Below are 22,105 nucleotides of genomic sequence, written 5' to 3'. Positions count from 1 at the left end.
TTGTGTGACCAAAGGCAAGCCCTTCACTTTTCTGTGCCTCAGTTTCCTCGTTGGTGCGATGCAGTGATAGCACAGGACTTCCATCGCGGGGGTTCTCTGAGGACTGAAATAGAATGGTGCTCGACACACAGGAAATGCTGCAAAATAGGACACAAATCCTTCTATCTGGGCCTTAACGCTTTGTCTGCCAGGGCTCGAGGGCACCTGGGAGGGGGAGGGGAGGGCGGCAACTCCCCGTGTCCTGTGTCCCTGCACGCTGCGGTCCGGGTCCGTCCAGGGTGTGGCTTGGGCATGCCTGCTGATGGGGGCCTCCGGCCCCAGGCGTCTGCACACGGGTGGCTGCTGAGGGTTCTGGAGGAAGGCCAGGCCAGCATCAGGAGCAGCCCGGGGCAGGGAGGCACGGCCCTGTGCTGTGGGAGGCCGGGGTGGGGGGGGGAGCGGGGGAACTGGTCATCTTCCTGTGGCCCAGCCTAGTTTGGGGCCACCTGGGTATTTGGCTGGGGTGTGACCTTGGGGAGGCTGTCCTGTCTCTCCCAGGCCAGGTGTTGTGTGGGGTGACTTGCGTGGGGCCCTGTGGAAGAAAGGGATCTGAGTCTCCTCGCCTTCCCCAAGTGTACCCCGCTACTTCCTGCACCCCGAGAGGCTGGAGGGGTCTGGCGGGGCAGGGGCTGCACCTCCTCCCAGGCAACATGAGCCCCCCCAGGCTTCAAATGCCAGCGTTAGGCCTTGTTCCGAGGCCAATCCTGACGCCAGGTGGCTTCTTATTATTAGAATCACGGGCAGGAGCCTGGGGGGTGAGTGCGGGGTGGCGCCACCCTGCCACACTGGACTCCGGCGAAGGCCTGGGCCCCGGTGCCCTAGCACTCCACGTCATGTTCTAAGTCTGGACAAATGACGGGCCTTGCTTGCCCTGCTCAGATATTTATATCCCCCGCCCCCCCTCCCCGCCCGGCCCCCTGCCCACCCCTCCCCTCCCCCCATGGACACAAGCAGTGCTGCTGACAGCGGCTCGGCCAGCCGTGCCCTCCTCCCACCGCCACCACCTCCGCGGGGCTCGCGGCCGCCTCAGAGGGGTCTGTGACCCTCTCCACAGCCTGCTCCCGCTCCCTGTCTGCCCCGTGGGCTCCCGTCGCCGCCGTCCCTAATGAAGATCGTGCCGGGTAGGTGGGCAGCCTTTGAAAGCGTTGTGAGAGCCCAGCAGGGGGCCCTGAGGGCGGCAGAGGCTCCTACCTCACTCCCCTGCACACAACCCAGGCCTTCAGCCCTGTTCGCGGCCCCACCTGGGGGCATTGGGGCTCTGTAGGGGTGCTTGTCATTGAGGGTGGTTGGGTCAGCTGCAAGCCTGGGGGACCAGAGGGGGCCTGGGGTGCTGGCATGCCTACCCCCCCCCCCGCTGGGCGCCTGGCATCTGTCACCAGAGGGCACCCTTGGAGGCAGAGTGGGGTGCTTGGACACCATAGTCACCCTCCTGGGGAGGGATGGGGGGCATGCAGAGGCTGCCGGGGCTGTGCTGGGGGGGGCACTGTGCGTCACTGTAGGCCCCTCCTCCCGGCGGGTGTGGCTGTGGGCAAGCAGGGGTTAAGGCTCCAGCTAACCTTGAGCGTGATAGCTGTGCGTAGGGACAGCTGAGCCGGCCGGGGAGGTGGGTGGGGAGCGAGTGGCCGGGAGGGAGGGGGGAGAGAGGAGGCGGGTGCACAGTTGGTGCTGTGGACGGCACTCGTCTCTGGGGCGCCAGGCAGACAGTGCTAGGGCGGTCCTGCAGGCAGGGCGGTCCCAGGCGGGGCGCCCCCCTCCACCGGCTTCCAGGCAGGGAAGGGAGGCTCCGCCTGCTCTGCCCACAGCAGTGCAGCCCCAGAGCCATGGAGCCCTCGGGCAGCCTGTTTCCCTCACTGGTGGTCGTGGGGCACGTCGTTACCCTGGCCGCTGTGTGGCACTGGCGCAGGGGGCGCTGGCGGGTGCAGGACGTGCAAGGTAAGCGCCTTTGGCAGCTACCATCTGGGCCGAGCCTGGGCGGCGGTCTCTGGCCACCGCCCCTGCGTGGGGGCTGGGGGCGGGGCAGGGTGAGGGGCCGCCTCCCTCCCACCCCTGCATTTCCCTGTGCCCTCCCCTTCCCGCCCCTGAGCCAGGCACCAGTACAGCGCCCGGTGGGAGCGGGGAGCCCCGCCCCATTCCGCACCCCTCCCCTCCGCCTCTTACCCTGCTTTGAAGACCCTGCCTGCTTTCCTGGGGTGGGGCCGGGGTTCAGTGACCCCGACAGTCTGGAGCCCTGTCCTGGGCAGGGGTGTGAGGAGGAGTTTGGGGAGGCTCCAGGCTGGGGCCGCGAGCAGCAGAGGAGCGTCCCCACTGCAGGGAGGCCTCTGCACAGCCGGCAGGTGCAGGGCAGGTGTCCTGGGGAGAGGCCCTGGGAGACGCCCCTGCCCGGGACTGAGGTGCGGCTGGGCCTGCGCAGAGTCCCCGGAGGTGAGGCAGGTGTCCGAGCGCCCTCTGCCAGGGCCCGGGACTGCCAAGGGGCAGGCCGCCAGGCTGCGCTCTGCCCTCCCCCTGCTCAAAGTCACCCGCTCCGGGCTACAGGCCGGGGTGGGGCCTGCCTCCTGTGAATGGAGCCGCGTGGGCGGGGCCCCGGGCTTGGGCCTCGGCCTGGAGGGCTGTCCTACCCCGGAGTTGGACTTGTGCTCTGGTCGGTGCCTGGGTGAACAGGGCGGCGGGCCGGCCTGCGGTGAGGGTGCAGGGCTGCCCCTGGCGGGCCTGCCCAGTCTCAGCCCGGGCGCCAGACCCGCTAGACCGGAGGCCCGAGTCAGGACGGGGCTTCTAGGCGTGGCTTTGGGGCCGGGGGGGCGCTGGTGACTCAGCTGCAGGGGCGTCCAATAAAATGCGCCGGGTCAGGGCTTCTCCTCCCGAGACGTGACCTGCCACCCCCCCCCCCCGGCCTGCTTTACCCCGTCCCCACTTGGGGAAGGGGCCTCCTTCCTGGACTGCGCCCTGTCCCGCCCTGCAGGCCCCTCGGGGCTTTGGTGCCTCCTGCGCTCGCGGCTGTTCTCGGACGCGGCTCCGGCGCGCTCCCCAGCCGCGTGGGGACCGCCAGTCCCGGGGGCGGCCGCCCGAGGGAGGTTCCCGGCGCCTGGGCGTCCCCCGAGCCCCCCTCCGCGGGAACCTGGGCGGCGCGCGAGTTCCCAGGCCCCTTCGTTCCCCCGGGCCGCCTCCCTCCGGCCCCGGTCCCCCAGGCCCAGCGGGGTCCTCTCCTCCCAAGTAGGGGCGCGGCTTCCCGGCGCGCTGGGCGGGGCGCCCCGCGGGGGGCAGGTTCTTCGGGCCTGGGCGGCGCGCCCGCTGCCGGCTCCGCGCGGCGTGGGCTGGGGCGCAGAGCCGCCCGCCGCCCGCCCGGCCTCGCCGCGGGCCACCCCAGGGCGCCCGCGCTCATGGCCGCGGGCGGCGCCTTCGGCCTGCGGGACGCGGCGGTGCTGGAGCGGCCGTGCTGGCTGGACGCGGGCTGCGAGCGGGCCCGCAGGGGCTACCTCTACGGGCAGCTGTGCTGCGTAGGTGGGTAGGGGTGCGGGCGGGGAGGGCACCGGCTCCGAGGAAACGGCCCCCCGGACCCGCGAGGGGTGGAGCCCAGCCCAGGTGCCGCCCCGCCCCCGCGCTCCGCTCCGGAAACACCTGGGGAGGAAGGCGGCGAGGTCCCCGTGGCCCCGTTTCTTCCTCTTCTGGAGAAGGGGGATGGGAAGGTGGGCGGGGCCGGCTTGGGCTTTGGCCTTGATTTCTTTCTGCCACGGGCACCGGGCCGTTGGCAGTCGGGACGCCGGAGGAGGGCGGGAGGGAGGCGGAGGAGGCGGGCTCCCCGCAGGCCGTAGGTTTTCCATCCCAGCAGCGTCTTCAAGAGCTGTAGGACCTCCAGCCTCAGTCTCCGTATCTGTGAAAGGGGGCGACGATACTCCTCACTCAGAGAGTCATGGGCAGCTCTGGGGGTCACTGGCTGGTGGCTGAAAACCTGCTGCTCAGAACAGGGCAAGGGTCAAGCGGATGTCCGGGAGCACCAGTGCGGGGCGGCCGGAGTGGAAGAGGCCGCAGCCCGCCGGGGAGGGGCTGCCTGTGGTTTTGAGGGTCTGAATATGAATATAAAGGGCCCGGGGGGAGCCGCGGCAGGGGGCCAGGGGCAGGGGCGGGGCCGTGAGGAAAGGGCTTTGGACGTGGAGGGAGGCGGGGCGTCGGGAGAGCTTCCTGCGGGTCGGTGGGGCGCGGCCCCGCCCCTGCATCCTCGCAGACCCCGGGGACAGAAAGCTGGAGCAGGGACGTGGGCTGGGGACCCACATGACCCCTGGTTCCTGCTCGTCTAGGATTCCCTGCTCCCATTCCTGACGCGTCCCAGGGACCCCTCACCGGAATGACACCCACACCCTTGCCCGCAGGGACCCCGCTTCCCGGGCCAGCAGAGACCGCACATGGGGGTGCTCCGTGCGGGCCAGGGGTCCTCTGAAGAGGCTCTTCTCCAGAGGGGGACAGGCGGGCGTGTGTGCTGGTCGGAGTTGGGAGTTCGGAGGCTGAAGAGCTGATGTCTGCTGGGGCTGGGGGCGCTGCGGGGCCGCCCGAGCCAAGCCCCCCAGGCCCCGCCCGGATGAGGGTCAGTCTTTCTACGCCTCAAGCCAGGTTCCAAGTCCAGCTCCAAGCCTGCGGGAGTGTCTCCAGAGCCGCGCGGGGCAGAGCCCTGGGGGTCTGGCGGTGCCTCAGATGTGGAGGGGTGGGATGGAACCAGCTCCTCGGAGCTTGAGCGCCCCTTGCCCCATGGTGTTTGGGCGCCCTCCGGTGGCCACGGAGGGGCGGCGCGGGCGAGGGTGGGGTGAGCTTTTCCCGGAACACCGGCTGGAGGCTCAGGGTAGGGGGGCCGCGGCTCACAGCTGGATCACATCAAGCCAGATGCTCCAACTGGAAAATTCTTGTGGCTGGGTCGGCGGCCCGGGCAGCCCCAGTGCCGGCCATAGGCGGGTCTGTCCGAGACCGGGGGGAGCCAGGCAGTACCCCTGCACCCTTCGCTCTGCCTCCCACCTTTACAACCCTTAACAGCTGCTATCTGTGAGCCCCGCCCAACTGCAAACAGCCCCCAGGTGTGGCTTCCTTTCCTGTGAGTCACCGAACTTGGGCCCCCTCCCCAGCCCTGACTCACTGGCGGGCCCCCTCCCTCGTGCTCCCCACAACCCCCTGCATACCCTCCTCCCCCCACCTCTGGGCAGAGTTCCTGCAGATTGGGGCTGGGCGGTCCTGCCTGGTGAGTCAGCGCTCAGCTATGTGCCCGCTCCTGCCCCGCCGCGCACTCCGACGGGGGCACTGCTTCAGGATGTGCCTGGTGGGTGGCTGGGACGCGGCCAGGCCCACACAGGACTGTGTGGCAGGGCCAGGGGTCACAGCCCAGGGCATGTAGGTCTCTAAGGACGGCTGACTTACGGGGCTGCAAGAGACGGGCAGCCCACTGCCCCTCAGCTTGGGGTCCCAGCCTGCATGGTGGGCAGGCTGAGGGGGCTCCTGGCGTGAGGCTCAGAAGCGAGGTGTGGCCTGTGGGGCACCCTAGGCCCAGCCACACTCAGGCGCCACTCCCTGTGGTGGGGGTGGCCCAGGGGATGGTGTGTGGTCCTGGCACTAGTAGGTGCCCCTCGAAGTCCCGGGCGCCCCCTGGGACTGTGACTGGCTGGGTGGGTGAGGAAACCCCTGGGTTTCCTGTGCCTTTGGGGCCAAGGGTGTGGCCGTGGGGGAGGGGCCACCTTCCTCCTTCCCTCCTCCCCGGGGTGGGCAGGGCGGGGTGGGGCTCCCGGGGCGGGACAGCCCTTCGAGGGAGTACAGCGGGCAGGGAGTGGCCACACCGACTCTGTGTGGCGCTGAGCTAGCGAGGGAGTCTGGTGGGGCGCCAGCCTGGGCCGCCCGTGCGCCACGAGCCGGAGCTCAGCACCTGGGGCCGCAGGACCGAGCGCGGAGGGGCGGGCGCCACCATGTCTCAGCACCGGCTCCGTGTGCCTGAGTCCGAGGGTCTGGGTCACAAGCGGACCAGCTCAGAGGACAACCTCTACCTGGCTGTGCTCAGGGCCTCAGAGGGCAAAAAAGGTAGTGGGCTCTCCCCGCTGGGCAGGAAGGGCCCACTTCCTGCTGCAGGAAGCCTGGCACCGGGTGGGGGTGGGGCCGCACTCCGAGGGTCTGAATGGAGGGGCAGAGCGTGTGCCCTGGCGCAGGTGCGGGGCTGCGGGTCTGGGGGCGGGGGGGGGGGGCAGGTAGCCACCGGTGCATGGAGAGAGCTGGCCCGAGCTGGCAAGGCTGGCAGTGGCCTCTGGATCTGGAGTACAGGGCCCTGGTGGGTGGGGGCTCTCTGTGCCCTGGGAAAGTCCACTGCCCTATTGGGAGGGTCCAGCTTCCCCCTCGTCACACCCCTGACCAGTCCTCGATCCCGGCGGGGAGAAGTTTTTTCTGCTCCCGGCTCCAGAGGTGGTGTGTGGGGGTGGGGCCGGCCAGGACGTGCTCTGTGGGCTTTGGGTGTGGCTGCCAGCTCTGGACTCTCCCGTCTGCACAGGGAGACAATACGGGGATTGAGCGGGGCACCCTGTGTGCCCAGCACCCCCAGGCCCCCACTGTGGGGGCAGAGCTGGCCGGGGGCTGGGCGCCTGACTCTCTGCCGGTCCGCTGGGAGGGAGCTGGGCCTCAGCGTATGATCCTGGGGCCCTCAGGTGTGTCTGCGTGGTGGTCCCCTCCTGGGGGCTCCCCTGGCTTCTCTCTGGCCACAGCTAACCCGGTCTTGTCTTTCCCAGATGAACGGGATCGTGTGCAGAAGAAAACCTTCACCAAGTGGGTCAACAAACACCTCATCAAGGTTGGTGGCGCGTGTGCGTGTGTGTGCGGTTGTGGGTGGAGGGGGGTGGAGGGGGGGTGGAGGGGGGTGTCCCTGGCCCTCCGGCCAGAACAAGGGCTGCCCCCACCGTTGGCCTGGGAGCTCACCTTTCATTTCTGAAACCTGTTATTTTCTGTCCCTTCCCTGCCCTCCCCCACGCTGCTCCTGCCTCCTGTCTCTCCCCCTCCTCCCCCTCCTCCTCCTCCGGGCTCTCCTGCTCTCCTGGTAGCACTGGAGGGCAGAGGTAGGTGCCTCCGTGGGGGCGGGGCATGTTTGGGGGTCCATGCCTGTCCCCCCTGCTGGGGCCGTGCGGCCAGCCTGATTCCTCTGCCCCCACAGGCCCAGAGACACATCAGCGACCTGTACGAAGACCTCCGGGATGGCCACAACCTCATCTCCCTGCTGGAGGTCCTCTCGGGGGACAGCCTGGTGCGTGCGCCCGCCCCCCACCCCCTCGAGCCCCGCCTGCCTTTCCCCCAGATACCCCTGCCTGCCTGCCTTCCTTGGGGCCTTTCCCGCGTGCCCGGCCCGCGTCCAGCCCAGCCGGGGCCCCTACTGCGTCTCCCAGCCTGGGAGAGGCCCCGACCCCCGTGCCACACGCGGGCTCCCGGCCCCGCTGGCGTCCGTGTCGGAGCCCCGACCCAGTAACCTCACGCTCTGCTCTGCTTTGGTTTCTCTGCTGCTTGGACTGTGAACCTTGGCCTCTGCCCTTTACCCTATGCCCTGCTCTGGCCGGGCAGCCAAGAGAGCGGGACGTAATCAGGAGCTCGCGCCTGGTGAGTGGCCGTGCCTGCTGCTAAGGCAGCGCATAGGCTCCCCACGACTGGGAGCCCAGCTCACCTGGGGCTGTGGCCCGTCCGGCCTGGCCCGCGCCTGGCGCTTGGTGGGGAGATGGCTGTGCATCCAGCTGCCTCATGTCCTGCCTGCTGCATTGCCCTGGGGGCCGGGCCTGGGGCCCCCCCGGCTGCCACCCCCTGCTGGGAGAACCCCTCCCTGTGTGCCACTGCCCTCCACCCTCGGCTTCCTGGCTATTGTCTCCTCCCGCCCCTTCCTTCCTTCCCACAGCCTGGGCCCGGCCCGTGGGCCAGTGGCCTCCCTTCTCCAGCTGGGGGGGCGGGGGGGGGGCAGGGGAAGGGCTGCCGGCCCGCTGGGGAAGACCCTCGGTGCAGCTACCGCGGGGCGATGTGAGGGCAGGCGGGGGCTGCGGCGGGCTCCGTGGCACTGACCGGCCACCCCTCTGCCCGCAGCCCCGGGAGAAGGGGAGGATGCGTTTCCACAAGCTGCAGAACGTTCAGATCGCCCTGGACTACCTCCGACACCGCCAGGTGAGGCTGCGCGCCTGGCCGCCGCCCCTCCCCGGCTGGCCTGAGGGTGCAACTGAGGGCTGCTTGCTCGTAGGTGAAGTTGGTGAACATCAGGAATGACGACATCGCTGACGGCAACCCCAAGCTGACCCTCGGGCTCATATGGACGATCATCCTGCACTTCCAGGTAGGGTCCCAGGGGCTGGCCCAGCACCCAGCACCCGCCTGCGTGTGTGGCTCCCAGAACCTCCCAGCCTTGCACTGCGCCCCGGCCTGTCCTTGCTCCATGGCCCGAGGGCCAGGCTTCTCTGCGAGGCCTGCCTGTACGTGGCCTCTGGCCCTGGCTGGGCAGGGCCCGCAGAGCCTCCCTGCAGAGGAATGCGTTTTGTGCGTGGTGCAGCCTCCTGCCCCGGGGAGGGTTTTGGAGAAGCAGCCGCTGCGCTGGCTGACTCACCCACCGCCTGCCCCTGCCGCACAGGAAGCCGCAAATCTGAGAGCTGAGCAGGCAGAGCCTGGCTGGCACGGCAGCTGAGTCATATAGGCTGGCAGGCCGACAGACAGACAGACAGCTGGGGACAGGCAGGCGGGTGTGCACCTAGACAGGTGGGCAGACCTGGGCTTGAAGGGCTGGACTAAGTGCGGGGCCTGGCAGTCAGCCATACCATGCCCGGCCCCCGGAGACCCAGAAACCACCCCCCGCCCCCAAGCTTGCAGTCAGAGAGGGGGCTGACCTAGCCCCCACTCTCATGGTGACAGCCGTTTCTAGGCCTGGGGCTCCTGGGCAAGCTCTGGTGGCCACAGGAGCTCTGACTTCCGTGGCAGCCGCTGGCCAGAGTGGCCTGGGCCTGCCGCACTGAGGTGCGGTTCCCACGTACCCCAAACACCCCCGTGCGCTCGGGTGAGAGGTTGGGGAGCCAGGCAGGGCGTGTGGCTGAGGTCCCGCCTCCTGCCCGCCGCGCGGGGCAGATCTCCGACATCCAGGTGAGCGGGCAGTCGGAGGACATGACGGCCAAAGAGAAGCTGTTGCTGTGGTCGCAGCGCATGGTTGAAGGCTACCAGGGCCTGCGCTGTGACAACTTCACTTCCAGCTGGCGCGACGGCCGCCTCTTCAATGCCATCATTCATCGGCACAAGTAGGTGGCCTGGGGTGCCCTGGAGCACCTCAGCTGGGCAACTTCAAACAAGTTGGGGCAGGGATGGTGGCGGGAGGGGCGTCTGCCGCCGACAGCAACGTGCGTCCGCAGGCAGCTGAGTGCTGGTGCCAGCCCACCCCTCCAGAAGGGTGCAGGCAGGCCCAGCCCCACCCACACCCCTCCCTCTGACCAGGGCCTTTCCAGAGGCCCCGCTGGCTTCCTCAAGGTCGAGGGGGCGGGGAGGCCAGCGTCAGCCCCACGTGGATGCCCCAGAAAGGGCCGGGGTGGCCAGACCTCACTGAGGGGGTACAGTCCTCAGGGGACCCCAGCCCCACCCTAGGATGTGGGGCCCGGCGGGCAGGGCAGCTGCAGGCTGACCCGTACCCTCACTCGGTGTATTCCACCCTGCGCCCGTGCCCACTGGAGGCCCCTTGAGATCCAGGGGCCGAGGCCCAAAGCCGGCGTCGGCACACAGGGCCGCGTAGGTGGGCTGCATCGGGCACTAGTGGGCGGGCGGGCAAGTGTGGGGTTGGGGCTGTGTGCTTGCAGGGATGTGTGGGGGAAGCTGGTTCTTGCGTCCCTGTCTCTGTGCCACCTGCCCGGTGGCCCTCACCGTCCCACCCGCCCCTGTGCTCCAGGCCCGCGCTCATCGACATGAACAAGGTGTACCGTCAGACCAACCTTGAGAACCTGGACCAGGCCTTCTCCGTGGCGGAGCGGGACTTGGGAGTGACCCGCCTCCTGGACCCTGAGGGTGCGTGCCGCCGCCCCTCCTCCCTCTCCCCTGCGTGCCTGCTCACTGCCCCCCCTCTGACGCCCGCCCCTCCCCCACAGACGTCGACGTGCCTCAGCCCGACGAGAAGTCCATCATCACCTACGTCTCCTCCCTGTACGACGCCATGCCCCGGGTGCCCGATGTGCAGGACGGGGTGAAGGCCAATGTGAGGGGGAGGGGAGGGGAGGGGCGCGGGGGGCGGGGAGGGCAGGAGGCCCCGCAGCCCCTCACGCCCCTCCCCCACCCCCAGGAGCTGCAGCTGCGCTGGCAGGAGTACCGGGAGCTGGTGCTGCTGTTGCTGCAGTGGGTCCGGCACCACACGGCTGCCTTCGAGGAGCGCAGGTTCCCCTCCAGCTTTGAGGAGATCGAGGTGGGCCCATCCTCTGCCCCAGCTCCCGCACCCCCTGCGGGGCCCGGGCCTGGCTGCTGACACCCTGCTCTCCGCAGATTTTGTGGTGCCAGTTCTTGAAGTTTAAGGAGACGGAGCTTCCGGCCAAGGAGGCAGACAAGAACCGGTCCAAGGGCATCTACCAGTTCCTGGAGGTGAGCAGGGGTCCTGGGGGGCGGCGGGGGGGGCGGCGGGGGGGGCGGCGTCCACGCGCCTGGAGCCTGGGGCACAGCTGCATTGCTGGGCTCCTGGGACCCGGGCTGTTCGGTTTGGGCAGGCTGGAGGGCCAGGCACCGCTCTGAGCTGGACCCCTGCCCACAGGGTGCGGTGCAAGCGGGCCAGCTTAAGGTGCCCCCCGGGTACCACCCATTGGATGTGGAGAAGGAGTGGGGCAAGCTGCACGTGGCCATCCTGGAGCGAGAGAAGCAGCTCCGGGCGGAGTATGAGAGGTGGGTGGGGGTGGGGGTGGGGGTGGGGGAGGGGGAGGCCAAGGGTGGGGCCCTGTGGCGGGCGGGAAGCCACCCGAGAGTGAGTCACTGCTTGGGGAGGAAACCACCCCCCCAGGCTGGGAATCCCACACTGGGGCCAGCTCAGCTGTGAGCAGCAGGCCAGCAGCGGGAGGGCGTCCAGTCTGTAGCCGGGAGCCTGGTGGGCGGACTGTGCTCACGCTGGCTCCCGTGGGTGCTGTGGGCCGCAGGCTGGAGTGTCTTCAGCGCATCGTGAGCAAGCTGCAGATGGAGGCCGGGCTGTGCGAGGAGCAGCTGAACCAGGCTGACAGCCTGCTGCAGTCGGTGAGGGGAGGGGCCGGCGGTGGCACGGGGCGGGGAGGCCGCAGGGAGGCTGGACACCCCGAGCCTGCCACGCCCCGTGGCCAGTGGGTGGAGAGCAGGCCCGGCCCCTTTCCTGCTGTGCCGCCAACTCTGATGGCTCACTGCTGGCAGAGCTGGCTTCCGGGCAGGGGGCAGGACGCAGGAGACGCCGCTGTGCTCTGTTGCAGGCCTGTCTGAGAGGCGGGCTGGTGGGAGGAGGTGGTGGGGAGCACTCCAGACCCACAGGGCCCAGCAGGGCCAGGACTTGGTGGACGAGAGGCTGGGGCATGGGAGGAGGCGGCCAGGAGAGGTTGGGCCCCGTGGACCGAGTGGAACCGGGGGTTCCCCTAGAGGGCCCGGGGCTGGCCATCCGGCCCGAAGCGCATGTTAAGAGCTAGTGCAGGGCTGGGGGGTGGCGGGGAGAGGATGGGCCAGGGCCCTGGAGGCAGCTGTGGGTACCGCCCGCAGGATGTCCGCCTGCTGGCCGCAAACAAGCCTCCACAGCGGGCGGCCGAGGTGGAGCGGGACCTGGACAAGGCAGACGCCATGATCCGGCTGCTGTTCAACGACGTGCAGACCCTCAAGGACGGCCGCCACCCGCTGGGGGAGCAGATGTACCGCAGGTGGGCCGCGGCCGTGCCGGGGGGCGGGCTCCAGCAGCCCGGCCTCCGCTCAGCCCTGACTCCCCCCGCTGTCCCCAGGGTGTACCGCCTGCACGAGCGCCTGGTGGCCATCCGAACCGAGTACAACCTCCGGCTGAAGGCGGGCGTAGCTGCGCCTGTGACCCAGGTGACCCAGGTGACGGTGCAGAGCACACAGAGGCGGCCCGAGCTCGAGGACGCCTCCCTGCGCTACCTGCAGGGCCTGCTGGCCTGGGTGGAGGAGAACCAGCGGCGGGTGGACGGCGCCGAGTGGGGCGGGGACCTGCCCAGCGTGGAGGCGCAGCTGGGCAGCCACCGGGGCCTGCACCAGTCCATCGAGGAGTTCCGGGCCAAGATCGAGCGTGCGCGAGCCGACGAGGTGTGCGGGCGCCCGGGGGCGGGCCTGGGGCGGGGGCAGCCCCGGCTGCGGAGGGCTTACGCCTGTGCCCCCCACAGGGACAGCTCTCCCCAGCCCCCCGGGGCGCCTACCGGGACTGCCTGGGCCGGTTGGACCTGCAGTACGCCAAGCTGCTGGTGAGTGGGGGTGGGGGTGCAGGGGCGCGGGAGGCGGGGTGGCGGTGCTGGGGCTGCTGACCCCACTCTTGCCTGCCTGCAGAACTCCTCCAAGGCCCGTCTCCGTGCCCTGGAGGGCCTGCATGCCTTCGTGGCAGCTGCCACCAAAGAGCTGATGTGGCTCAGTGAGAAGGAGGAGGAGGAGGTGGGCTTCGACTGGGGGGAGCACAACTCCAACATGGCTTCCAAGAAGGAGAGCTACTCGGTGAGGTCACCTTCTAGAGCTTTCTGCGGCTGTCCTGCCCCAGTTGGGTGTCAGGGCACTGGCTGGTCTTCCCCTGGGAACCTTGGAGGGTGCTTGTGGGAGAGCAGTGGACCCTGGTGTGGCCCCGACACCATCCCTGAGACCCGCTGCCTGTGCGTCAGGCCCTGATGCGTGAGCTGGAGCTGAAGGAAAAGAAAATCAAGGAGATTCAGAGCACCGGGGACCGGCTGCTGCGGGAGGGGCACCCTGCTCGGCCTACAGTGGAGGTGGGGGCGGGCCGTGGGCACCCCGGGGGCCGGGGGTGGGGGCGGGCCGTGGGGACCCTGGAGGCTGGGGGGGACCCCGGGGGCCGGGGGTGGGGGCGGGCCGTGGGCACCCCGGGGGCCTGACCGGGTGTGGGTGGTGCCAGTCCTTCCAGGCCGCGCTGCAGACCCAGTGGAGCTGGATGCTGCAGCTGTGCTGCTGTATCGAGGCGCACCTGAAAGAGAACACGGCCTATTTCCAGGTGAGGAGCGGGCCCCTCACCCCTGCCTCAGCATCCCCACAGAGCCCCGGACCACGACCGGGGGGCTCGAGGCCCCTCCCTGCGCCCATTAACGCCCAGCTCACGGGGTCTGAGCCGCCCTGGGGCCCCGAGTGACCCCTCCTCGCTTCCTAGTTCTTCTCGGACGTGCGGGAGACGGAGGAGCAGCTGGGGAAGCTGCAGGAGACGCTGCGCAGGAAGTACAGCTGTGACCGCGCCATCACCGTCACGCGCCTGGAGGACTTGCTGCAGGATGCCCAGGTGGGTTGACTGCCTGGGACGCCCCTGCTGGCTCAGGGCTCGCCCGCAGAGAGGTGGGTGCTGAGGCCCGGAGGGAGGAGGGCAGGCAGCTGTCAGCAGGGAGGGAATGGCACGGGGGTCGGCGAAGGCTGGGAAATCGTCCCGGGAGAGGCACGAGAGAGACGGGCAGTTTCCAGGTGGACTCTGACCGCAGCCTTGGACAGTCGTTCACGGGGCTGAGCCCCTTGGAGGGGCCGGGTGGGAGGAGGCGGATGACCTTCAGTGGGAGGGGGAGAGGTCGTGTTCGACCAGAGTGCGGTGGGGGGGGGGGGGGGGGGGGGGGGGGGGCGGCGGCGAGCCCTGGGGTGCTGCCCCAGCCGTGCCTGCTGCTCTCAGGTGCCCAGCCCACTGTGTTCCAGGGCCAGCAGGAGGGTCCCCGTGGTTTGGGGGCAGAGGTGGGGCACCAGAAGGGCTGCGTCTTCACGGGGCCTCACCTAGGCGCAGGGTGTCTGGGTGCCGGCCGTGGCCCCTGAGCCGCCCTCCCCTGGCAGGACGAGAAGGAGCAGCTTGGCGAGTACAGGGCGCACCTGTCCGGCCTGGCCAAGCGGGCCAAGACCGTCGTGCAGCTGAAGCCCCGAAGCCAAGCGCACCCCGCGCGGGGCCGCGTGCCTCTGCTGGCCGTGTGTGACTACAAGCAGGTGGAGGTGAGGGCCAGGCTGAGGGGGTTTCTCAGTGGGCGGGGCCGGGCGGGGCCCCCCGTGACAGCGCCGGCTCCCCACAGGTCACGGTGCACAAGGGTGACGAGTGGCAGCTGGTGGGCCCCGCGCAGCCGTTCCACTGGAAGGTGCTCAGCAGCTCCGGCGGTGAGGCCGCCGTGCCCTCCGTGTGCTTCCTCGTGCCCCCGCCCAACCAGGAGGCCCAGGAAGCCGTCGCCAGGTGGGTGGCCCGGGGGCGGCGGCTGGAGCGGGTGGCGCGGGCTGGTGCCCGGAGGCCGCTGACCGCGCTCCCCACCTGCCAGGCTGGAGGCCCAGCACCAGGCCCTGGTCACGCTGTGGCACCAGCTGCACGTGGACATGAAGAGCCTGCTGGCGTGGCAGAGCCTCAGCCGGGACGTGCAGCTCATCCGCTCCTGGTCCCTCGTCACGGTATGCCTTCCCCACGGGGGGGGGGCGCCCTCGGGGTGGGGGTGAGGGGCGGCCGCTCCCGGGCCGGGGCCCGCTCGCCCCCGCTCAGCCCCGAGTGCCACCCGCAGTTCCGGACCCTGAAGCCCGAGGAGCAGCGGCAGGCCCTGCGCAGCCTGGAGCTCCACTACCAGGCCTTCCTGAGGGACAGTCAGGACGCCGGCGGCTTCGGGCCTGAGGACCGGCTGCAGGCGGAGCGCGAGTACGGCTCGTGCAGCCGCCACTACCAGCAGCTCCTGCAGAGCGCCGAGCAGGGTAGGCGGCGGGCAGGCCCCGGCGGGCGGGCGGCGGCGGGCGGCGGGCGGGCGGCTGAGCAGGGTGCGTCCCCAGGCGAACAGCAGGAGTCCCACTGTCAGCGCTGCATCTCGGAGCTCGAGGACATCCGGCTGCAGCTGGACGCCTGCGAGACCCGCACCGTGCACCGCCTGCGGCTGCCGCTGGACAAGGAGCCGGCGCGGGAGTGTGCCCAGCGCATCGCCGAGCAGCAGGCAGGCACCGGCCCGTCCCTGCCCCCCTCCCCGCCCCCCCCCCCCCCAAAGGGGCGCCGGGTGGCGGGCTCCAAGAGTCAGCTTGTCTCCTACCCGGTTTCTCCTCAGAAAGCACAGGCCGAGGTGGAGGGGCTGGGCAAGGGGGTCGCCCGGCTCTCTGCCGAGGCCGAGAAGGTCCTGGCCCTGCCCGAGCCGTCACCCGCTGCCCCCACTTTGCGCTCAGAGCTGGAACTGACCCTGGGCAAGCTGGAGCAGGTCCGCAGCCTGTCCGCCATTTACCTGGAGAAGTGAGTGCGCCTGTGGGGGTCGGGGGGGCTGTGGCCGCGGGGGAGCCCTGAGTGGGCCTGAGTGCTCCGCCCCGGCAGAGGACAGGCTGGTGGGTCGGGGACAGGGTCGAGGAGGAAGGATCTACTGATGGATCTGGCCAAGGGGCAGGCATGGACCGTGGTGGTAGTCGTGGATGTGGCCAGAAGGGTCAGCCTGACGTGGCCTCAAGATGGGACTCCCGGGGGCCTGACGTCGGGCAGGGGTCAGGCGTGGCTCACTGGGGCACGGGGCTGTGGGGCACCAGGGCCTAGGGGCGCAGGCGCGGGCAAGAACCCAAGGAAGAGCTGAGTGAGGAAGATTACAAGGCGGGGGTGGCCCCTGGCCAGTTAGATTCAGATAGGGCTCTGGCTCAGCCAGAGGTGGGGAGAGGAACTGCAGAGGGCAGGGGTGGGGGGTGCGGAGGGTGAGCGGGCCAGACGCTCAGGTCTTTGTGAGGGGCCTGTTTCCCTGTCAGTCTCCCCACTCCCCTCCCCATGGTCCTCGCTCACTGCCCCCAGGGAGATGCAGTCCTTATCAGGTGCCTTCCTCTGCTGGCCCCTCGCCACCCACCCACAGGCACTGTTTTTTACGTTTGCTGTTCATTTTGGCACATGTGTTCACATGGTTCAGGCTCTCTCGGGAGGGTGGTGTGCAATCATCCACCCGCTCCCTCAGTCTCACCGATGACCGGGCTCCAAGGGCCCGGTGACAGTCTGTGACATTCTTACACTGTCACGAAAGTAAACGACGCGTCTAACCGTTAGCCATCCTCTCTTTGCGAAGGCAAACACGGTCTTTCAGGGGAGTGTCGCCACGTGGCACGTGGCACTGCCCCTTACCCAGTCTGGGGGCTCGCCCAGGCCCCAGGGCAGCAGAGCGGCTGTCTCTTCCGCCTCAGGGTCTCGGAGCTTGCCGTGTCCTGGACATAAGCTGTCCCCAGGACTCCGTGCACAGCTGAAGTGTCCCTGTGTTCCAGAGGTCCCCAACCACCCTCTCCCCGAGGCCCCCGCTCCCCCCGGAGTCTGTGACCCAGGGGCGAGCCGGGCCCCAGGGCTCTGGTCCCAGTGACGGCTTTGCCACGCGCGTACGCCCGCCGGCCCCTCGTGACGCTCGTTCTTCCTGCAGGCTCAAGACCATCAGCCTGGTGATCCGCAGCACGCAGGGCGCCGAGGAGGTGCTCAGGGCACACGAGGAGCAGCTCAAGGAGGCCCAGGCCGTGCCCGCCACCCTCCCGGAGCTTGAGGCCACCAAGGCCGCGCTGAAGGTACGGCTGCCGGGCCTGCGCCTCGGCGAGCGGGGCCAGGGGCACCGGGGGCCAGAGGAGGGTCCCTGGGGCTGAACCGCGCCCGCCTCTCTGGCCCCCGACAGAAGCTGCGGGCGCAAGCGGAGGCGCAGCAGCCGGTGTTCGATGCCCTGCGGGACGAGCTGCGGGGGGCGCAGGAGGTGGGCGAGCGGCTGCAGCGGCAGCACGGCGAGCGGGACGTGGAGGTGGAGCGCTGGCGGGAGCGCGTCGCCCCGCTGCTGGAGCGCTGGCAGGCGGTGCTGGCCCAGGCCGACGTGCGGCAGCGCGAGCTGGAGCAGCTGGGCCGCCAGCTTCGGTACTACCGGGAGAGCGCGGACCCGCTGGGCGCCTGGCTGCAGGACGCCAAGCGGCGGCAGGAGAAGATCCAGGCTGTGCCGCTGGCCGACAGCGCGGCCGTGCGGGAGCAGCTGCAGCAGGAGAAGGTGGGTGCGGGCCGGCCGTGGGCGGGAGGGGGGCTGCAGCGGCGCTCGGCGGCCACTGACCCCCTCCCCCCACCGCCGCCAGGCGCTGCTGCAGGAAATCGAGCGGCACGGGGAGAAGGTGGAGGAGTGCCAGAGGCTCGCGAAGCAGTACATCAACGCCATCAAGGTGAGGCTCCCTGGCTTCCTGCGACCCTCGCGGAGGCCTGGCCTCTCCCAGAAGTCTTGCCGGGTCCCCAGGGGGCACCCTGAACCCAGGCCACGCTGGTGAAAGCCTGGGGCGGGTTGGGGGGCAGGGTGAGGGGGGGGTGGAGCTGGCGGCTGACCACGTCTCCTCGCAGGACTATGAGCTCCAGCTGGTCACGTACAAGGCGCAGCTCGAGCCTGTGGCCTCCCCAGCCAAGAAGCCCAAGGTCCAGTCTGGGTCTGAGAGCGTCATCCAGGAGGTAGGGCCACGGGTGGGGCTGGTGGGGCCGGGTGGGCGGCCTGGCCCGTGGCTCGTGGCAGGGCTGACGGCGTCCGCGTGCTTCCGCCTGCCCCCCAGTACGTGGACCTGCGGACCAGGTACAGCGAGCTGACCACGCTCACGAGTCAGTACATCAAGTTCATCAGTGAGGCCCTGCGGCGCATGGAGGAGGAGGAGGTACGGCCCGCGGGGGGTGGGGTGCCGTCCTCCCGCCCAGACGCTGCCCCTGGGAACCTGTCTGGGACCAGTTAGCACAGCTCCTCCCGCCTCCTGCCTGGGGCCGCCAGCACCCCCCCGCCCCCCGCCCCCCGCAGCACGGCCTGCCCCACCTTGGCCTGCGCTGCCCTGCTCCCCCCCGCCCCCGGTGGCTGGCGCCGCCTTTCTCCTCTGTTGGCACGCGCCCCCAGCCAGGCGCCCTGCTGGCACCGTGGTGTGTGCTCCCCCTCGGGATCCCACGCTGCCTCTGCGCTTGGCCACCTGCTCTGGAAGAGCCGGGAGAGGGTCAGATCACACGGCCGGGGCGGGTGGTCCTGGAGCGTCTCGGGGGCCAGGGTGGCTGCCTGTCCTGTGCCCCCTGCTTCCTGGGTAGACGCGCCGTCTGGCTTGCAAGGCCCTCGGGTCCGCCCTGCCGTCTCACGCTGGCCGGCCCTCCCCCTGCGGGGGGGCAGCAGCAGGCCGAGGTCGGGAGAGGGGGTGTCCACGGGGCTCCGGCAGGGCTGTGTGGTGGGTGCGGCTCGCACGCCCTGCGAACTTCCTGCTTTGCTCTCTCTCTCTCTCTCCCCGTCCGTCTGTCTCCATCGCCTGTCTGCGGGAAGAGGGGAGGACGCCTGGGCCTCCTTCCCCAGGCTGGTGAGCACGGTGGGGCCGGGCTGCGCTCGCTGCCCCGAGTGCCCTGGGCGGGTGCACGCTGTCTCCCTCGGCCGGGCTGTGACCTCTGTCCTCCCCCGCCCCCCCCCCACCTCCCGCACCGCGCTGTCGGAGTGAACTGTGGCGGTGCCGTGTCATGTGAGCGCCTGGCCGCCCGCTCCGCGCTCACCGCTCTCTCTGGTTCTCTCCCTCTCTCTGCCGCGGCCGCAGAGGCTGGCTGAGCAGCAGCGGGCAGAGGAGCGGGAGCGGCTGGCCGAGGTGGAGGCCGCGCTGGAGAAGCAGCGGCAGTTGGCCGAGGCGCACGCCCAGGCGAAGGCGCAGGCCGAGCAGGAGGCCGAGGAGCTGCAGCGGCGCATGCAGGAGGAGGTGGCGCGGCGGGAAGAGGCGGCGGTGGACGCGCAGCAGCAGAAGCGCAGCATCCAGGAGGAGCTGCAGCACCTGCGGCAGAGCTCGGAGGCCGAGATCCAGGCCAAGGCCCGGCAGGCGGAGGCCGCCGAGCGCAGCCGGCTGCGCATCGAGGAGGAGATCCGCGTGGTGCGTCTGCAGCTGGAGGCGACCGAGCGCCAGCGGGGCGGGGCCGAGGGCGAGCTGCAGGCGCTGCGCGCGCGCGCGGAGGAGGCCGAGGCGCAGAAGCGGCAGGCGCAGGAGGAGGCGGAGCGCCTGCGGCGGCAGGTGCAGGACGAGAGCCAGCGCAAGCGGCAGGCGGAGGCGGAGCTGGCCCTGCGCGTCGCGGCCGAGGCCGAGGCGGCTCGCGAGAAGCAGCGGGCGCTGCGGGAGCTGGAGGACCTGCGGCTGCAGGCCGAGGAGGCCGAGCGGCGCCTGCGGCAGGCGGAGGCCGAGCGCGCGCGCCAGGTGCAGGCGGCGCTGGAGACGGCGCAGCGCAGCGCGGCGGCGGAGCTGCAGAGCAAGCGCGCCTCGTTCGCGGAGAAGACGGCGCAGCTGGAGCGCACGCTGCAGGAGGAGCACGTGGCTGTGGCGCAGCTGCGGGAGGAGGCGGAGCGGCGCGCCCAGCAGCAGGCCGAGGCCGAGCGCGCGCGCGAGGAGGCCGAGCAGGAGCTGGAGCGCTGGCGGCTGAAGGCCAACGAGGCGCTGCGGCTGCGGCTGCAGGCGGAGGAGGTGGCGCAGCAGAAGAGCCTGGCGCAGGCGGAGGCGGAGAAGCAGAAGGAGGAGGCCGAGCGGGAGGCGCGGCGCCGCGGCAAGGCGGAGGAGCAGGCCGTGCGGCAGCGGGAGCTGGCGGAGCAGGAGCTGGAGCGGCAGCGGCAGCTGGCGGAGGGCACCGCCCAGCAGCGCCTGGCGGCGGAGCAGGAGCTGATCCGGCTGCGCGCCGAGACGGAGCAGGGGGAGCAGCAGCGGCAGCTGCTGGAAGAGGAGCTGGCGCGCCTGCAGCGGGAGGCGGCGGCCGCGGCGCAGAAGCGCCAGGAGCTGGAGGCGGAGCTGGCCAAGGTGCGCGCCGAGATGGAGGTGCTGCTGGCCAGCAAGGCGCGCGCCGAGGAGGAGTCCCGCTCCACCAGCGAGAAGTCCAAGCAGAGGCTGGAGGCCGAGGCCGGCCGCTTCCGCGAGCTGGCGGAGGAGGCCGCGCGCCTGCGCGCCCTGGCGGAGGAGGCCAAGCGGCAGCGGCAGCTCGCGGAGGAGGACGCGGCGCGGCAGCGCGCGGAGGCGGAGCGCGTGCTCGCCGAGAAGCTGGCCGCCATCGGGGAGGCGACGCGGCTCAAGACGGAGGCGGAGATCGCGCTCAAGGAGAAGGAGGCGGAGAACGAGCGCCTGCGGCGGCTGGCGGAGGACGAGGCTTTCCAGCGGCGGCGGCTGGAGGAGCAGGCGGCCCAGCACAAGGCGGACATCGAGGAGCGGCTGGCGCAGCTGCGCCGCGCGTCGGAGAGCGAGCTGGAGCGGCAGAAGGGGCTGGTGGAGGACACGCTGCGGCAGCGGCGGCAGGTGGAGGACGAGATCCTGGCCCTCAAGGCGAGCTTCGAGAAGGCGGCCGCCGGCAAGGCGGAGCTGGAGCTGGAGCTGGGGCGCATCCGCAGCTCCGCCGAGGACACGCTGCGCAGCAAGGAGCGGGCGGAGCAGGAGGCGGCGCGGCAGCGGCAGCTGGCGGCCGAGGAGGAGCAGCGCCGCCGCGAGGCCGAGGAGCGCGTGCAGAAGAGCCTGGCGGCCGAGGAGGAGGCGGCGCGGCAGCGCAAGTGCGCCCTCGAGGAGGTGGAGCGGCTCAAGGCCAAAGTGGAGGAGGCGCGGCGCCTGCGCGAGCGCGCGGAGCAGGAGTCGGCCCGGCAGCTGCAGCTGGCGCAGGAGGCGGCCCAGAAGCGGCTGCAGGCGGAGGAGAAGGCGCACGCCTTCGCGGTGCAGCAGAAGGAGCAGCAGCTGCAGCAGACGCTGCAGCAGGAGCAGAGCGTGCTGGAGCGGCTGCGGGCCGAGGCGGAGGCGGCCCGGCGCGCGGCCGAGGACGCGGAGGAGGCGCGCGAGCGCGCCGAGCGGGAGGCGGCGCAGTCGCTGCGGCAGGTGGAGGAGGCGGAGCGGCTGAAGCAGCTGGCGGAGGAGCAGGCGCAGGCCCGGGCGCAGGCGCAGGCCGCCGCGGAGAAGCTGCGCAAGGAGGCGGAGCAGGAGGCGGCGCGCCGGGCGCAGGCCGAGCAGGCCGCCCTGAAGCAGAAGCAGGTGGCCGACGCCGAAATGGAGAAGCACAAGAAGTTCGCCGAGCAGACCCTGCGGCAGAAGGCGCAGGTGGAGCAGGAGCTGACCACGCTGCGGCTGCAGCTGGAGGAGACGGACCACCAGAAGGGCATCCTGGACGAGGAGCTGCAGCGGCTGAAGGCAGAGGTGACGGAGGCCGCCCGCCAGCGCAGCCAGGTGGAGGAGGAGCTCTTCTCCGTGCGCGTGCAGATGGAGGAGCTCGGCAAGCTGAAGGCGCGCATCGAGGCGGAGAACCGCGCGCTCATCCTGCGCGACAAGGACAACACGCAGCGCTTCCTGCAGGAGGAGGCGGAGAAGATGAAGCAGGTGGCCGAGGAGGCGGCGCGGCTGAGCGTGGCCGCCCAGGAGGCGGCGCGGCTGCGGCAGCTGGCCGAGGAGGACTTGGCGCAGCAGCGGGCCCTGGGCGAGAAGATGCTCAAGGAGAAGATGCAGGCCGTGCAGGAGGCCACCCGGCTCAAGGCCGAGGCCGAGCTGCTCCAGCAGCAGAAGGAGCTGGCGCAGGAGCAGGCCCGGCAGCTGCAGGAGGACAAGGAGCAGATGGCCCAGCAGCTGGCCCAGGAGACGCAGGGCTTCCAGCGGACCCTGGAGGCGGAGCGGCAGCGGCAGCTGGAGATGAGCGCCGAGGCCGAGCGCCTCAAGCTGCGCGTGGCTGAGATGAGCCGGGCCCAGGCCCGGGCCGAGGAGGACGCCCAGCGCTTCCGCAGACAGGCCGAGGAGATCGGCGAGAAGCTGCACCGCACCGAGCTCGCCACGCAGGAGAAGGTGACCCTGGTGCAGACGCTGGAGATCCAGCGGCAGCAGAGCGACCGTGACGCTGAGCGCCTGCGGGGCGCCATCGCGGAGCTGGAGCGCGAGAAGGACAAGCTCAAGGAGGAGGCCAAGCTGCTGCAGCTGAAGTCCGAGGAGGTACCGGCCCTCCCCGCCCGCGCACGTGGGCGGGCCC

General features: G+C 70.8%; 1 protein-coding gene across 9 annotated transcripts in view; it reads left to right on the top strand.

Annotated features, from left to right (window-relative positions):
• Positions 1-22,105, top strand: part of LOC120246538 (plectin) — a 53,929-nt gene that overhangs the window by 24,418 nt on the left and 7,406 nt on the right. For 2 of the 9 annotated variants that reach the window (XM_039254129.1, XM_039254127.1), the window contains 31 exons: positions 6,777-6,838; positions 7,086-7,100; positions 7,196-7,285; positions 8,104-8,181; positions 8,255-8,347; positions 9,127-9,293; positions 9,932-10,047; positions 10,128-10,234; positions 10,319-10,438; positions 10,516-10,611; positions 10,778-10,905; positions 11,154-11,247; positions 11,734-11,888; positions 11,967-12,285; positions 12,363-12,440; positions 12,523-12,684; positions 12,846-12,950; positions 13,094-13,189; positions 13,343-13,468; positions 13,999-14,151; positions 14,229-14,383; positions 14,466-14,592; positions 14,700-14,883; positions 14,959-15,116; positions 15,225-15,403; positions 16,548-16,686; positions 16,791-17,147; positions 17,230-17,313; positions 17,486-17,590; positions 17,689-17,787; positions 18,688-22,068. In XM_039254129.1, the coding sequence (XP_039110060.1) occupies positions 6,777-6,838; positions 7,086-7,100; positions 7,196-7,285; positions 8,104-8,181; positions 8,255-8,347; positions 9,127-9,293; positions 9,932-10,047; positions 10,128-10,234; positions 10,319-10,438; positions 10,516-10,611; positions 10,778-10,905; positions 11,154-11,247; positions 11,734-11,888; positions 11,967-12,285; positions 12,363-12,440; positions 12,523-12,684; positions 12,846-12,950; positions 13,094-13,189; positions 13,343-13,468; positions 13,999-14,151; positions 14,229-14,383; positions 14,466-14,592; positions 14,700-14,883; positions 14,959-15,116; positions 15,225-15,403; positions 16,548-16,686; positions 16,791-17,147; positions 17,230-17,313; positions 17,486-17,590; positions 17,689-17,787; positions 18,688-22,068 (7,328 nt within the window). Of the gene's footprint in view, positions 1-3,501; positions 3,535-5,908; positions 6,082-6,652; positions 6,696-6,776; positions 6,839-7,085; positions 7,101-7,195; positions 7,286-7,616; positions 7,633-8,103; positions 8,182-8,254; positions 8,348-9,126; positions 9,294-9,931; positions 10,048-10,127; positions 10,235-10,318; positions 10,439-10,515; positions 10,612-10,777; positions 10,906-11,153; positions 11,248-11,733; positions 11,889-11,966; positions 12,286-12,362; positions 12,441-12,522; positions 12,685-12,845; positions 12,951-13,093; positions 13,190-13,342; positions 13,469-13,998; positions 14,152-14,228; positions 14,384-14,465; positions 14,593-14,699; positions 14,884-14,958; positions 15,117-15,224; positions 15,404-16,547; positions 16,687-16,790; positions 17,148-17,229; positions 17,314-17,485; positions 17,591-17,688; positions 17,788-18,687; positions 22,069-22,105 lie in introns of those variants that run through there. The other 7 variants (XM_039254130.1, XM_039254128.1, XM_039254132.1 and 4 more) reach the window with 6 other exon arrangements.

This window comes from Hyaena hyaena, unplaced genomic scaffold (assembly GCF_003009895.1).
Source record: "Hyaena hyaena isolate Hyena2069 unplaced genomic scaffold, ASM300989v1 scaffold_474, whole genome shotgun sequence".
NCBI classification, from domain to species: Eukaryota; Metazoa; Chordata; class Mammalia; order Carnivora; family Hyaenidae; genus Hyaena; species Hyaena hyaena.
This window is presented reverse-complemented; position numbering and strand designations above follow the sequence as displayed.